This window comes from Mustela lutreola, chromosome 1, assembly GCF_030435805.1.
Source record: "Mustela lutreola isolate mMusLut2 chromosome 1, mMusLut2.pri, whole genome shotgun sequence".
NCBI classification, from domain to species: domain Eukaryota; kingdom Metazoa; phylum Chordata; class Mammalia; order Carnivora; family Mustelidae; genus Mustela; species Mustela lutreola.
The window spans coordinates 70,915,681-70,931,700 of record NC_081290.1 but is presented as its reverse complement, the minus strand read 5'-3'; the positions used below and the strand labels follow the sequence as shown (position 1 = coordinate 70,931,700).

Below are 16,020 nucleotides of genomic sequence, written 5' to 3'. Positions count from 1 at the left end.
ACAGAAAAGCGAAGTGGAAATGGAGGCTCTTAAATGTTTCTGAAATATCCAAATGATAGAGAATCATGGGTGCTCGGGTTCAGAAGACCCTCAAGGCATGACTCCTATCTTCAGCACTTCCACAACCCTGTTCAAGTTCAATCTGAACACAAGTGAAAGCTTCACCTACCCCAGGAAGCCTCTTCCCCTCATACAGTTCTATCCCTGTGAACACTTCCCTTTACTAAGGAAGTATGTTTTCTAGAACTTCTCTTCACCAGCCCTGGTTTGATTCCATAAAGCGGGGACCCCAAATCCACTTCTGGCACAGGCCAGAAGTGATAGGGACCAGGGCCAACTAAAGAGCGCACTGCCATTGTCAACGGCCAGCCACTGCTCTGCTCCAGCTGGCAGCTGCTGTGTGGGACACAGGTCCCGGTCAGTTTTTGTGATGAAGAAAGCCAGGAATCTGAATTTTTGTAGCAATGTCTTGGTTTTTTTGAATGCATAAGGAATAAATTATAGAGTTCAAACAGCTCTGGGAGATCAACTAACCCAAACCTTCTATAGAGAGAGAAAACAGAGATCCAGAATAGAAAAAGCAACTGGCCCAAAGCCAATCAGAGGCATGCCGGGGCGGCAGAGAGCCCAAAACATAAGGTCCCATGTCTTCCAGCACAAAAATGCAGACTGTGAGTGAATAGTGCCTTCAGCCTATAGACTTGTTAAAGGTTTCTGAATGAAGAATCCGCTTTAGCTCACTACCTGTATCAAGTCATCACAGTCCCCGTCTCGTTTTTAAACAGCGTCCTTTCAAGCTGAGAGAATATGAAGCAGAAGTTATAAGGCCAGACTGGGGAGACACACAACTCCAGTCTGCAAGCCTGGCTCCACCACTTGCCGCCTGCAGGGCACCTCTCCCAACTAGGCTTCAGCGCCTTGGTCTATGAAACAGGGCCCATAGTGCCCACCTGAGTGTTGCTGGGAAAATTAAATGAGCTAATACGCATCAGGTGCTTACAGCGTGCCTGACAGAGTAAGCATGTCGTGGTCAACATGATTACTTCCCAGAGAAAGAATTTCAGCACGCCAAGAAGAGAGTTAATGCAAACATACTAAGCAAAACCACACAAAACCACATGTCCTAGAAAATTAGGAGTCCTGACAAAAATTAATTATAGCAGCTAGTTCCTTGACAGAGATTAAGGCAGATGTAGACTTTAGAAATTAGAGATTTAAATTATGGCCACAAATGTAACCACGAACCCATAAATCAAACTCTCAGCACTCACCAAAACAAGAAAGATTCAGTAAGCTTCCTGTTTTCTCCTCCAGTCTTGGACAAGTCCTAGCATACAAAGGATCTACTCCATCCTGGGCTCTTCCTCATTGAGCTGATTCTCTAAACAATTACGTCAACCATCTCTTCCCTTCTATCATCTCGAAGGACTAGTAGGGACCAAGTCCCTCAAAAGTTCTTCCATTCAGCTAGACCTTTAGTCTTCTCATTTCCCTTTCGCTATACACTAGCAAAAGACAAAGACAGCAAATACATTCTTTTAAAAAAGGGAAAAAAATGTATCCTTCCTTCGATGTCGCAACCCAGTCACTAACTGTCTCCATACAGTCCTAGCTCTACCGTGTTTATCACGCAGGTCCCTGCTAGGAGGAGACTGCAATTTCAGCCAAGAGAAAGAGCATGTATGCATCAGGAGAATTCTCAGAGGTTCACTGACCATCAGAAGGGGCAGGAATGCCTGGTCTCACATCACAGAAGCCATAAACAGAAATCAGCACTGCCGCTCCGGTCATCAAAGCACGAGACGCTAAATAAAGTGATCTTTCCCAGGGCCTCAGTGCACCCTATGGGTCTGAGGATCCAGTCTCCGGCTTTGCGTATCACTATGTACAATGCTTATAACGGTTACATTTATTGATCGCTACATACCAGCTACAGAGGAACGCCCTGTACATGCATCGACCCATTTAATTCCCCTACTAAGCAAAGCAGGTACTGTCATCTCTCATTTCACAAACAGGGAAACTGAAGCCCTGAGGGGTAGAGTCACTTGCTGAAAGATACATAGTAAGAGGGTTACCTGGGTGGCTCAGTACATTAAGCATCTGCCTTGGGCTCAATTCATGACCCTAGGGTCTCTGGATCAAGCCCCACATTTGGCTCCTTGCTCAGCAAGGGACCTGCTTCTCCCTCTCCCCTACTTGTGCACATGTGCGCTCTCTCTCATATGAATAAAATCTTTAAAAAATTTTTAAAAAGATACACAGTAAAAGCAGGAGGGCAAGGACACCAACCCAAGTGGTTGGCTTTAGAAGTTAACTAGTTAACCACTTCCCAAAATTGCAACTATAGATTTCTTTTTTTTTTTTTTTTAAAGTTTTTTTTTTATTTATTTATTTGACAGAGAGAGATTACAAGTAGGCAGAGAGGCAGACAGAGAGAGAGGAGGAAGCAGGCTCCCCGCTGAGCAGAGAGCCCGACACGGGACTCGATCCCAGGACCCTGAGATCATGACCTGAGCCGAAGGCAGCGGTTTAACCCACTGAGCCACCCAGGCGCCCCAAGACTTTCCTCACTCAGACTGTATCAGAGGGTTCACAGGCATCTGACCAGCTCCAGGGAGATAAGTGGGGTCTCAGGGCCTTTAACTTCCCTTTACAGATCACTCAATTTACTCTCACTGGCAGAAGCTCCATTCCTATATAGTTTTACTCAAGGAAAACTTAGGCAGAGGCTCTCTGAAGCACCAAAAAGGCACTTCCCACATCCTTTTATAGGGGACATGTGAAATCTGTGGTCCATGGGTTTAATCGGAAGAGGTAGATTGATCTTTTTCTTCTGTAGGACAAAAAGTGTATGATTTCAAAGTCCAGGAAAGGACAAGTGATGGCTAGCAAGTAGAAAAGGAGCCAAATGAAAAGCAGGGGAAAAAATTATATATATATATATATATATATATATATATATATATATATATGAATGAATAGTGATCTTAGTCCCCAGGGAAATGCAGCTTAAAACCACAATGAAGACACCACTCTTCAACAAGCAGGTTGGCCAAAGTAAAAAGTGTAACAAGTATTGATGAGGATATGGAGAAAATGGAACCCCCATATAGCGTTGGCAGGAGTGTGAAAGGAGGCAGGTGCTTTGGAAAACAATCAGGCAGTCCCTCCAAAGGTTGCAAGAGGACCCAGAAATTCCAAGAGGCACGGCCACACACAAATTTGGACATAGACGTTCGTAGCAGCATTATGCATAAACAGAAAGTGGAAGTTACCTGGATGACTATTAATTGATGAATAAATGAAATGCGGTATATCTGTACAATAAAATATTTGCAACAAAAAGGAATATAGTACTGACAGATACAGGCAATGCACTGAAAGACCATGAAAACATTACACTAAGAAGCCAGTCACAAAAAACACGTATTACATTATTCTACTTATAGATCTTCAACTTACAATGGCGTTACATTCCAATAAACCCATCATAAGTTGAAGATGCATTTAATACACCTAATCTCTGATCCCAGCTCAGACTAGGCTACCTTAAACATGTTCAGAACACAGTCTACAGTTGGGCAAAATCATCTAACACGAGGCCTATAATAACGGGTTGAAGAGACCATGTAATTTATTGAATGCTGCACTGAAAGTAAAACAAACAAACAAAACAAAAAAACCCAGAATGGTTATATGGGTACAGAATGGTTGTAAATGGACCAGTTGTTTATCCTCCTGACTGAGTGGCTGGGAGCTTTAGTTGGCTGCTGGCTCAAACTGCATACTGCTAGCCCAGGAAATGATAAAAAAAAAATCAAAATTCAGGGTACAGTTTCTACTTTATGTGTATCACCTTTACACCACCGTAAAGTCAAACCATGACAACTCTAACTCGGGGACTGTCTGTAAATGAAATGTCCAGAGTAGGACAATATGCAGAAAGTGTATTAGTCATTGCCTAGGGCTAGGGGGTTGGGGAGGAATGAGGAGGAACTGCTAATGCAGAGGGTTTCTTTTTGGAATTGGCGGTGAGGGTTGTGCAAGTCTCAGTATAGTAAGAGTCCTTAGATTGCAGACTTTAAATGTGTGAATTGTAAATTTGTAAATGTGAGTTCTCTCTCCCTAAAGCAGTCCTGTTTTTTAAAAGATCTTTAAAAACCAGTTACCAAGTAAAACTACTAGTGTATTCCAGGAGAATCTGTGTCTTTGTGAATGAGAAACCATAATCGCAGAAGTGGCAGAAACCCAAAGCAATTTCAGCAGGGGGAAAAAAACTAAAAGAGTCTGTATGAAAGGGGGAAGAGGAACCAATTTCCATTTAACCGAATTTCAAGGTAGTAGGTGTGTCGGGGTCATATCACCCCAAATGCATAGATATTACACGATGGGTTGCATAACTAAATTCTGACCTTCTCACCAAAAAGCTATCAGTTCCAAAAATAAAGGATTTAGAGGAGAGGTGAGATTTAAAAACAAACAAGAAAAACAGGCAAAGGCTGATATTAGCTTTTTGGAGACTCTAAAAAAAGTTTGCAAATGTAAGGATCCTCTGGCATACTCTACCCCGTGTTCACAAAATAAGGATAGGGATTTCCGTGTAAAATGTACACCATTTCCTAAGATGAATTTAGAAACAGGACTTAAATTTAACTAGAAAAAGTAGAGCCTTCAAGTTCTGGAGCTGAGGGTAAGACATGAACAGCGAGATCAGTGCTGGGATCTCAGTGTTTGAAATTCAGGAGAAAGATTTAAAAGTAAAGGGCCTGCCAAGCTACCCAGTCATGTATCTCCTTAATAATGAGACTTTAGCAGAAATCAATGCAATCTCTGACCAAAGTGAATACAGAGTCCTAATGTGGCAATATGTCAAATGATAATATGTAAGTTTCATGGCCATTAGCAGATGCGGCGTTAACACATTTTTGGAAACAGAATAAGAATTTCGTTTACATTTTTAGCCTTGAACTTTCAAACTACAACCAAACCCTTTACTCCCACTCTGTCTTAAGCATCATTTGTATGGAAAAAAAATCAGCCTACTGCTTTCTTTAAGAACAGGCAAGCCATTAATTGATCCAATGTGTTGGCAGCTCTGGAGAACCTTTTTAGACAGGAATAAACGATGCCTCTTTCTGTTCGAAGAAGCCACATTTAACATTTCATGCATATGCACACAGAAACATTTAAGGAATCCTGCAAATTAGCTAACAATCCTCTTGGAATTTAGAGAACAAAAAAAAAAAAAAAAAAAAAGGAGCAAACCTCCTTCACAACCCCTCAAATCAGAGTTTAGATACTAAACGTTTAAAGATACTTTACATGACCTAAAGTGCTCTTCCATAGTCTTCCAAATCCTTGAATATCATCAAGTTTAAGTAATGCTCCTAGGACTCAATGTTGGGGTACCAACTTTTCCCCTACAAAACTCAAGAAAAAAACATCAAGTGCCTCTAAATGCTGTATCATAGCTTTTCTAAGTGAACTGCCTGTCCTCTTCATTAATTAAGGAACTGCACTTTTCTGGCCTATGTGTTAAAAGTATTGAACTTTCCCTAGTTTACCTATGTTAAGGTTGACAGCTTCTTTGTTGAAGACGGCTGGTGTTGACTACAGGGGATACGGCTCTCAAAAGGAAAACTTGTCCCCAAGAAAGCACCCCCCCCCAAACAATACAGCCAAAGCTTGGTGTTCCATTTCACCAGCAGCACTGTTTTTAAAAAGCACTAGCTTTTAAAGAAAATGACATCTTTGAACAGGCAACTCCTGTCAGAAAATGCATGTCATTTCTATTCCCCCACCCCCCCTTAATGGATGCCACAGCCTCAACCCAGGAACCCCTCTGGGGAAGGAGGGCCCAACTGAAGGAAGCCAGTCTGCTAAAAGTAGCTAGTTATGCTGACAAGCCTGGAGAGGACTCCCCCCCCCCCCCCCCCCCCGCCTTGATTCCTACGGTGGAAGCAGTGCTATGTCAGGCCCAGGGGTAAATATATACGAGTTTAGGGCAGTAATGTATTTCTAGCTCCGGCACCCCTCAGTCATTAGGAAAATCTTACTATTTCTACCCTGAAGTCGCCTCATTCTTGCCAGAAAGAAAACCTTCAGCATATTTAATCTCCCAATCAGGCAAATGATAATGCAATATCGGAAAACTAGGCATAACTTTAGGGCCACCATGCTCTTCTTAGCTGGTTGAGGATTATTTACCTTTGTGCCTGCATGTCAGTTTCTCCGAATGACAGAGCACAGGACTTTTATTATTATTTACGACGCGCGTCAACCCGGCGGGGGGTGGGGTGGGGAACCTCTTAACCTCCCAGGAAGGGTTGAAACCTGACTTGACGGAGCAAGTTAGCGGTGGTGAGCAGCCAGCCCCAGTAACCCTACCCGCCTCCCGACACAGAAACGCCTGCACAAGGAGTGTACCCGATGCACACAGTCGTGCCGCGCTGAGTTATCAGATCTACCGGTTCCAAACAGGTGCGGGGCCGGTCAGTAACTGAGAACCATATGCGAGCCCTGCCCCCCAAACTTCACGTTCCAGATCCTCCTCGGGAAAGTTAGCCCACCCCGGCGAACCCACGTCGCAGCGGTGCTATGCTAATTGGAACACACTCTCCGGTTTCCCCCCTTGCCCGGATCTGATTAGTCCTGCTCTGTAAACCCCCCGAAGTAAAGCGAAGCAAAACTTAATAGGTCCAGGGAACAGACACGCGCCTTCTGCGCAGACTTCCCAGAAAGGAGCTGGGAGGCAGGCGCTGGATCCTCCTCAGCGCCCACATCCCTTGGGGCTCCCCCTTCCCCGCGGCGCACCCGCCCGGGGCGCTTACCTGCATGGGACATGGTGATGGTCTCGTTGGTGCTGGAGCCCACGTTGAAGATGACCACCGCGGAGGCGTTCTGCAGGAACGCGTTCCGAATCTTATCCCTATACGTGCAGTTGCCCTTGGGGATGAGGGCTATCCAGTTCTTGCCATGGGCCGGGGCGGCGAACTTGGTGCTGGGGTCGCAGGCTAGGCGGTCGTGGGCCGAGCTGGCCATGACCACCTCCCCGCGGGCGTCCTGCTTGGGCGAGTGCTCCCCGTAGCGCCCGCACTCAGTCTTCTCGGTGTGCAGCTCCGTGCCGCCGCCGCCCGCCACTCCGGGCCCGGGGTCCGGCGCGGGCTCCGCGTAGGTGATGTTCACGAAGGCGGTGTACCATTCCTCCTTCTCAGCCACGGTGAAGTCCAGGCAGAGCAGATGCACGAAACAAAAGGAAAGCAGCCATGTTGAGAGAGCCAGACTGCGGCACGCTTGGATGAGAGACATTGCCATCTTTATCCGCCGGGGCCCCTTCCCCGCCCCCCGCGCCCTCCCCCCGCCCCGTCCCTCCTCCCCGGCCCCGGCCAACCCCGGGCCGGCAGCTTCTTCTCCTCCTTCTCCTCGCGTTCACTCCGGGGACCTGCGGGCCCGCGGCCCGGACGCGCAGCCGCCGCGGGGGCCGAGTTCCGAGCGAGGGGATGGCGCCGGCCCCTTCCCCTTTCAGCAGGAGCGTGGCGGTTGCATTTCGCTTCACCGGCGCTGGAGGGGCGCGGGCGGAGGAGGCGCTTGGGCTTGCGGAGGAGTCCAGCTGCCGAGTGTCCGGCTCCTTGGCCCGGCTTCTGCTTGTCTCATAGGGGTGGCAGGGGCCGCTGGAGCGTGCGGGGTGGCGGCTCGGCGCGCTCCGGCCCCGGCGGGAGCAGGCGCGGCTGCTCCAAGCCCCGGGGGCCGCCGAGGGTGTCCCGGCCGCTGCTGCCGCCGCCGAGCGCTCCGGCGAGCGGCGGCTCCTGCTCCGCGCCGGTTCCCTCGCGCTCCGAACGCCGCTGCGCTCCTCTGTTCGCCGAGTGGCTGCGCCGTGGATGCGCTCGCCGGAGGAGGGGACGGCTCCGGGGCAGAGGGAGAGAGCGGACAGAGGAGAGTCCGAGGTCTGTGTATGTCTGTATATGTTTGTGTGTGTGTGTGTGTACTGTGTGCGTGCAAGGAGGAGCTTAGTGTGATGTCAAAGATTCTGGGCTCCGCTTGCCACGCTCCCTCGGTCTTTCTCGGTGGGCAGCAGCGACCTCTGCCGGGTCTCAAATTCAACCCAGTCTTTGACTCGGCCCAGGTGGGGAGGCAAAAGGGGAAGCGAGCCCTTAACCTATGCGTGCAGGACCAACTTCCTACGCCTTATATATAGCAGACCGTGTGTGCCTCTCCTAAACAGCTTAATCCTGTGCAGAACTGCAGCGAGCTCCCTAATTACACATCCTAGGGCCAAAGGCTAAGGCAAAGTGGTACCGAGGGCCTTCCAACACCACACCTGGAGTACCTCGGGCAGTGCCGATCAAATGTAAGTGCATTAGCATCACCTGGGGGGACGTTCCGGCTCAGACTGATGGGCCCTGCCACAGAATTTCTGATTCACTACATCTGGGTTAGGATTCCAGAACCTACCTAAGAAGGTCCCGCGTGATGTCCATGCTACTGGTCTGGGGTTCACTCTGTTGGAGGCAGATTTGCGTTTCCTTCCTCCCATCTGGAAACAAGCATGTGACATTCGTTTTCTTACAAAATTTCTTACCAGATGGGTGTTTCTATATAAGAAAAGAAACGGAGAGAGCGATTTCTCCACGGTGTTTATTCGGGTTGTCATGACTGGTAGTTTCAACAGGCAAGGGAGTTTTCTTTGGATTCTCCTTTATAGTGTGTTCTCCGGGTAGAGATAGAGATCACAACTAGTCAGCAGAGAGCACAGCGCCTTTAGAGTAGTGTTCTTAAAACTGACACAGCACAGGCCCTTTCCATTTAAAATGTCTGGATGGTTGTTATAAGTTACACCAACAGTTTCCTTAGCTTGAGATACCTGCCAAATAAAGTATCTAAGATAATTCAAGGGATGGTTCTCAATCACTCACATTGATCTTCCCACCTGGCATTCTTTCTAAGAACCCAGAACTCAGTGATGAAAACAAAAGTCCCCCTCTTTCCTAAGACCTTAGTATATTCGCAGCTTTCTGCTAATGGCAGTCCCCCAGCACAGCCTCTCTTTTTCCAGCACTAGTGCAAGCAGCTGGTGGCTGTTTGGCAAGAGCAAGGAGCCCCCGCTATACCCAAATTAGAAGCAGGCACAAGAAGAAGTACTTAGAAGAATTTGTCTCTATGGTATTCGATGTGCTGGTTTTGTGTGTTTTCCTAACTTACTCATTTTAGAAAATAGGCTTCTAGGCAACTGGGGCAATGCTTTTTATAGTACCTAATGCCAAGGAAGCAGACATGGAGACTGCCTGGCTGCTGGTCCCTGAGCCACCAGAATTGGAGGAAAGAGTCCATTGGCTGAAAACTCTTAGCTAGGTTCTGTACAGATGACTTAGCAAACCAAGGTGGTTCCCCAAACTTCTCTGACTCTTAGTAATTTTTCTCCAGCTGCAGCACTTGGGGAATCTGTGGCATTAAGAATGCGTGACTACTGGGGTGCCCGGGTGGCTCAGTCTGTTAAGCATCTGCCTTCAGGTCATGATACAGGGGTCCTGGGATTGAGCCCTATGTTGGGCTCCCTGCTCAGCAGAGAGTCGGCTTGTCCCTCTCCCTCTGCCCCATCTCCATTTATGCTATCTCTCAAATAAATAAAATCTTGGGGAAAAGAAGAATGCATAACTACTGCTTATCTTTTCTTTCTCCTAGAAAATTTAGAGGCTAAAGAAATAATAGGGTCGGGGCACATAGGTGGCTCAGTGGGTTAAAGCCTCTGCCTTCTGCTCAGGTCATGATCCCAGGGTCCTGGGATCCAGCCCCACATCAGGCTCTCTGCTCTGCCCTCTGCTCTGCAGAGAGCCTGCTTCCTCCTTTCTACTCTGCAGAGAGCCTGCTTCCTTCTCTCTCTCTGCCTGCCTCTCTGCCTACTTGTGATCTGTCTGTCAAATAAATAAATAAATAAATCTTAAAAAAAAAAAAAAAAAAAAAAAAAAAAAGACAAGGTCAAGGAGGCAGCATCCTGGCTGGGAAATTGATTAGATTCAGGGGCATTAGTCAAATAAGTAAAATATTGAGTATAAAGGGAGCCAGATTTCTTAGTGTTGGCAAAAATTCACAAACATGGGAAGAAAGAAAGCTCTGAAGAACTCCAGAGTGTTAGATTAGTTTAAAAATGGGTATGCAATCACATGTGCATATACACTTTAACTCTTTCATTCAGAGACTAGAAGCAATGAATACATCAAGTGGCCAAAAGATCTTGGTTTCTAAGCACCATCCTCCCATAAAAGAAACCAGAGCTTGGGCTGGGAAAATCCAATCAGCCTGGAACTTCTTAGAGGGCAGTGCTCAAAGCATGATGGGTAACATGCCAAGAGGACACATGAGCCAGCTGGATGGAGCTCTCACTGGCCAAATCTGGAACAGTTTGAGTGTCAAAATAAATAACGATAGTATCTCATCATAACCCGCTAGATGAAACAGGACCCCATGTGTCCATGCTAACATAAGTGAATAAATAAAGAATGATAGAATAAATAAATGGAGGAGAAGGGACAGCTATTCCTGATGGCAGAATTCAAACTAATAGGGTTGATGAAAATAGAGAGTCACTGTTGAGCAGTGTTGATTAGTACAGTCAGGAGTCGTCATGTTTGCTAAGGCTGGTGGGTGGATTTTGGATGTACAGCAGGACATTAGCCTTATCTTGAAGTACCTCCTGAAAAATACTTATTGATTACAAGGGGGGAAAGAGTGAATGTATTGTAGAGAAGCCTGGAAGACACCAAACTGGCTGCGGGAACAAAATGAGCATCACCAGTCGTGGAGTATGTGACAGCACGTGCCTCCTGTGATGCATGGAGAAGAACACAGCATCATTTCTGTCACATTTCTTGCCTAGAACGCCTGGCCTGAATCTGGACACAGGGAATCATTTGGTAGACCCAAGATGAGAGGCAGCCTATAAAATGAAAGATTTGTATGCTTTAAAACTCTTAAGCTTGTGAGAGACAGAAAGGCAGAAGAACTAATCAATCCAAATCGAAGGAGACTCAAGAGACAGGACAACTCAATGTAACAATGATCCTAGATCCTGGACCAGAAAGGAAAAATGTAACAGTTGACCAAAATTAAATGTAATCTGTGGATTGCACAGTTATGTCTTCCCGATGCTGATTACCTGATTTGGATGTGTATATTACAGCTAGGAGGAGAGGGTTCTTGTGGGGGATAGGCTCTGAAATATCAAGGAGCGATGAGGCATTCTGTCTGCAACTTGCTCTTATGTGGTTCAAAAAAAGAAAAAGTGATGATAATCTGTCTGTGAGATCTTGGTTTCCACTAGCCGCTATTGCAGAGAAGCTAGAACCCAATTCATGATAAAATAAAAAGTCAAAAGTCTACTTGGGGGGTGGTGGAGTGGTTAATAAATCTATTTCTGGCTTTGTGCTGATGATTCGCCTCCTTTCCTCAAGCATTACTTGACCCACTGAACTGGGTATACTCTAGGGGATAAGACAGGTGAGGTTTTTTGCTCTTGTGGAATTTACATTCTGGGCTGGAAGAAGCATATTGTTTTACATTATATCAGGTAACAATAAGTGCTAGTGAAGAACATGGCAGAGTGACAAAGGGTGACCTATTTCATAGAAGGTGCTATTTTACATCAAGGTCAGTGGCTCTGATGTCCTGACCTTGAACAGGATCCTCAACGTAGGGGATCTACATGTATATTTGGGGGACTGGTTGAACCTGGAAGAGGGAAGCATGAATATAACAGCCCTGAAATCCAGATTGTATTTGCTGTGCTTGAAGAAGAGCAAAGAAACCACTGATGTTGGAGAGGAGTGAAAGAGGAGAAAAAGAGAGGTCAAAGAGCTGGGTGGCCTATCATAGGGAGCCTTGGAGTCCAAGGTGAGAACACCTTGGATTTTATTCTGAGTGGGAAGAAAATCTTTTGGAGAGTTTTAAGCAGGGAAATGGCATAGTCTGACATGTTTTAAAAGGTTTATTTTGGCTGTATTGGCATGATTATGGAAACAAAGAGAATAAACAGGCGCTATAATAATAATTCAGGGAGCAATGGATAGTGGCTGGTGCCAGGAAGGTGGCAGTGAACAAGGGGAGAAGTGATTGGATCCTCAATATATTTTGAAGATAGAATAAACAGTATTCTCCAGTGCATTTAAGATGCAGTATGAGGGGGCACCTAGGTGCCTCAGTCAGTTAAACATCTGTCTTTGCTCAGGTCATGATCCCAGGGTCCTGGGACTGAGTTCTACATCTGGCTCCCTGCTCAGTGGGGAGTCTGCTTCTCCCTCTCCCTTTACTCTTCTCTTGTTTGTGCTTGCTCTCTCTCACTCACTCTTTCTCTCAAATAAATAAATCTAAAATAAAACACAGTATGATGGGGACCAGTTGCTTAAGTGTCTGACTCTTGATTTCTGCTCAGGTTATGATCTTGGGGTCATGGGATGGAGCCCCACATTGGGCTCCATGTTCAGTGGGGAGTCTGGGTGGGATTCTCTCTCTTTCTCTTTCCCTCTGCACCTCTCCCCCTTCTCTCAAATAAATAAATCTTAAAAAAAAAAAAAAATAGGGCCACCTGGGTGGCTCAGTCAGTTAAGTGTCTGTCTTTGGCTTAGGACCCTGATCCCAGGGTCCTGCCCTGCATGAGCCCTGTGTCGGGTTCCTTGCTCAGTGGGGAGCCTGCTTCTTCTGCCCTCTGCTCACCCTGCTTGTGCTCATGCTCTCTTTCTCTCTCTCTCACACACAAATAAATAAAATCTTTTAAAAAATCAATCAATTAAAAAAATTAATCAATCAATTAATTAAAGTACAATATGAAAAAAGAGAGGATTACAGAAGAACTCTACAGTTTGGAGCCTAAGCAACTGACAGAATGGAGTTGTCATTTCCTGACCTAGCTGGAAAAAAAAAATTGAATGGGCATCGATTTTTAAAAATTGCAATCAATGTAAAATTAAAAAATGCAATATAGGGGCGCCTGGGTGGCTCAGTGGGTTAAGCCGCTGCCTTCAGCTCGGGTCATGATTGCAGGGTCCTGGGATCGAGCCCCACATCGGGCTCTCTGCTCAGCAGGGAGCCTGCTTCCTCCTCTCTCTCTGCCTGCTTCTGATCTCTCTTTTGTCAAATAAATAAATAAAATCTTAAAAAAAAAATGCAATATAGATCAAACCCTGTATATTGAAACTTCTCCACTTTAAGCTTTATTAAATCACTAAAATATGTACACATAGGAGGAATTGTATTTTCAAATATTTACATTCATTTTTTCAAAGTCTACAGTGGAGGGGCACCTGGCTGGCTCAGTTGGTAGAGCACACAACTCTCAGTCTCAGTGTTGTGGTTTTATCCCCACGTTGAATATAGAGATTATTTTTAAAATTTTATTATTTTTTTTAAGTCTATGGTCGAATTCCTTTCGAACAAAGAGTACACATTAATGGCAAGGGGCAAAAGTCCGTGTCAAGGCTGAGTGCACCATCAGGAAAATCCTATTGGCTGCCATTTGGAGAAATGGGGCACTGACATTCTCTGCCCATTCAATTCTTTCAGCATAGGTCCTTTTTTCTCAGAAAGTTTCTTAATAACTATCCGCATGACTGACAAGAAGGGAAACCCTTCAGAACATGACTGTGAAGGGGGAAGAATCCTCAAAATATAATAGGGGATTCACAGGCCCATATGTGTAAAGGTTGGCATTATTTTTTAAATTGATTTCCTATCCATTGGGACAGACTTTATCAGGGGACTGTGAAGGTAGAATGCGGTAGCTTTTAACCTGATATATAAGAAGAATTCAGTGAAAGTGAAAAGAATTCTACATGGAAATGAGCAAATGCAGGGAAGACTGAACCAGGTTGATTCTGTATCACATTTCGAAGAGGTAACTTTACCACGGACTGGGATGCCCTATTCCTGTTCATTCCAAGCATCTGCTAAAATGTCTAATGATGGAGTGAGCATATAGTGAGCAAATGAGCATTGTTGAATAATACATAGTAATGAAGAGTTTCAACTCTTTTTTTTTTTTTTTTTTTTTTTTTAAGAGACAGGGAAGGGTAAGGCAGAGGGAGGAGGAGAAAAAGAATCTTAAGCAGGCACCACACCCAGCAGAGCCCAACTTCAGGGCTTAATCTCACAACCTTGAGATCATGACCTGAGTTGAAATCAAGAGTTGGACGCTTAACTGACTGAGCCACCCAGGTGCCCCAAGAGTTGCAACTTTTGAGCACTTAATACATATGCAAGGAGAATTTCTTCTACGTACTTTACTTAGTAGATGGTCTTATTTAATTCTTGCAGCGACTTTATGAGGCAGGTATCATTGGTCTCGTTACCGGAGTGCGGAAACCAGCTCAAAGAGGCGGAGTAACCTGACTGAGGACGTGCAACTAGCCCCCGCAGGAGTGAGGGTTTGATCGCCGGAAGTCTGTCTCCAGGCTCCGGGCTCAGGAGCTGTACGGTCACAGCCGTATTCCCTCTGTCCGAGCTTTCCGCCAGCTTGTCCGCTAACCTGACTCCATCTTGCAACTCCACTTCTTTTGGCTCTGGTTACCTTCTTTGTTCACTCCAGTCGCGCTGGGTTCACTTTTACCTCCATCCATAGACAATGTACCACACTACTGGTGGTGGGCGGTCCTGCTTCTCTGTGACCATTTACTAGCTCCACAGACAGAGCAGGAGAATTTGCGGCATCCACCAATCCCTGTGACTTCTTTTTATTTTTTAAATATTTTTTGTATGTATGTATGTATGTATGTATTTAATTTAGAATGAGTGGTAGATTGAGCATGCTGGCAGGGGGAGGAGCAGAGGAAGAGGGCAAGTAGCCTTTGCACTGAGCAAGAGCCAGCCTGCGGGTTCCATCTCACCACCTGAGCCAAATCAAGGGTCAGAGGCTCCACAGAATGAGCCAGCCAAGTGCCCCACTCCCCACCCCCAACCCCCGCCCCAACTTCTGCTGCAGGTGTAGCTCAGATGGAAATGGGAGGTTATAGAAAGTATTCTTGGAAAGTGTGCAGAAAGGTAACGATATTCCTTCCTCTGCTCTTTGTTCCCTTACCAATTTCTCAAATTTCAGAACATAAGCATACTCTGCTAAAAATAACCTTTTTCTTTTTTGCTCCTTTGAATTATCAAACGAGCTCCTCTTAGTTCAGCCTTTGGTACAATTTTTTGATTTTTAATTTGGGCTTCTTTACCCTTCTCATTAACCAGAACCTTTCCAAATAATTTTATGTCATGGAATGTTATGAGTGACTAGAAATGGAAAGTCAGCCTAGAAAAATTCACTTGGGACTTGAGCCAAAACCAACAGAAAACTTTTTCACCACAATACATCTGTTTCTTTTTTCTTTTTCATATTATTTTTTCATATGGTTTTTCATTTTTTTTCCCTAAGTAATGGTAGTTTCATTGGGGACATTTTAAAAAACTGGCTTCTTTTCTTTTTCTGTGCTTTTAAAAATTATCTTACCCTCTTTCACCAGAAAGCTGGGATGGGAGAGAATGTGTCTACAGGCCAAGACCCTCAGAGGACTGCATGCTGACTGACCATAACAGCTGTTAGACACAAGCAGCTTTCAACTACACTTTGTCAGAATTATCGAAGGGGAGAGAATTCAGGCCCTTTCCTGCCCTTGCCATTTGGCTGCTATTTGGAAGGATGCTTTTATAGTTTCCCTTTTAGGATAAAGCCCATTGTCATCAGCGGGTGAACAGCAATCAGCACAATTGAGGGAGATGACCTCAGGCCTGAAGTGTACAGATGTCAGCATCTTAATCCCAGCTCCATGCCTCATTTGCTACGTAGGTCAAGACTGCATGACAACTAATCATTCATTTGGGCATACTTTTGTTTTGATACGAATTCCTAAACATCCATTGAGCTGTGATCACACGGACCCGTCCCAAGACTCCAGCATTAATGTATTTCCACTGACTGATTCTCTCATCTCATGGTAAGGTCACTGACTGACAAGGGATAGACGATAACATTTGTGTATTTTCCCCCATAAGCCA

The 16,020-nt window shown here is 45.5% G+C and overlaps 1 protein-coding gene across 1 annotated transcript in view; it reads right to left on the bottom strand.

Annotated features, from left to right (window-relative positions):
- The window catches only part of RNF150 (ring finger protein 150), a 267,148-nt gene extending 259,806 nt beyond the window's left edge, over positions 1 to 7,342 (bottom strand). Inside the window, exon 1 of the mRNA XM_059168254.1 lies at positions 6,834 to 7,342. Within this exon, the coding sequence (XP_059024237.1) occupies positions 6,834 to 7,317 (484 nt within the window). The 5' untranslated portion in view covers positions 7,318 to 7,342. The remainder of the gene's footprint in view (positions 1 to 6,833) is intronic.
- Positions 7,343 to 16,020: the final 8,678 nt, after the last annotated feature.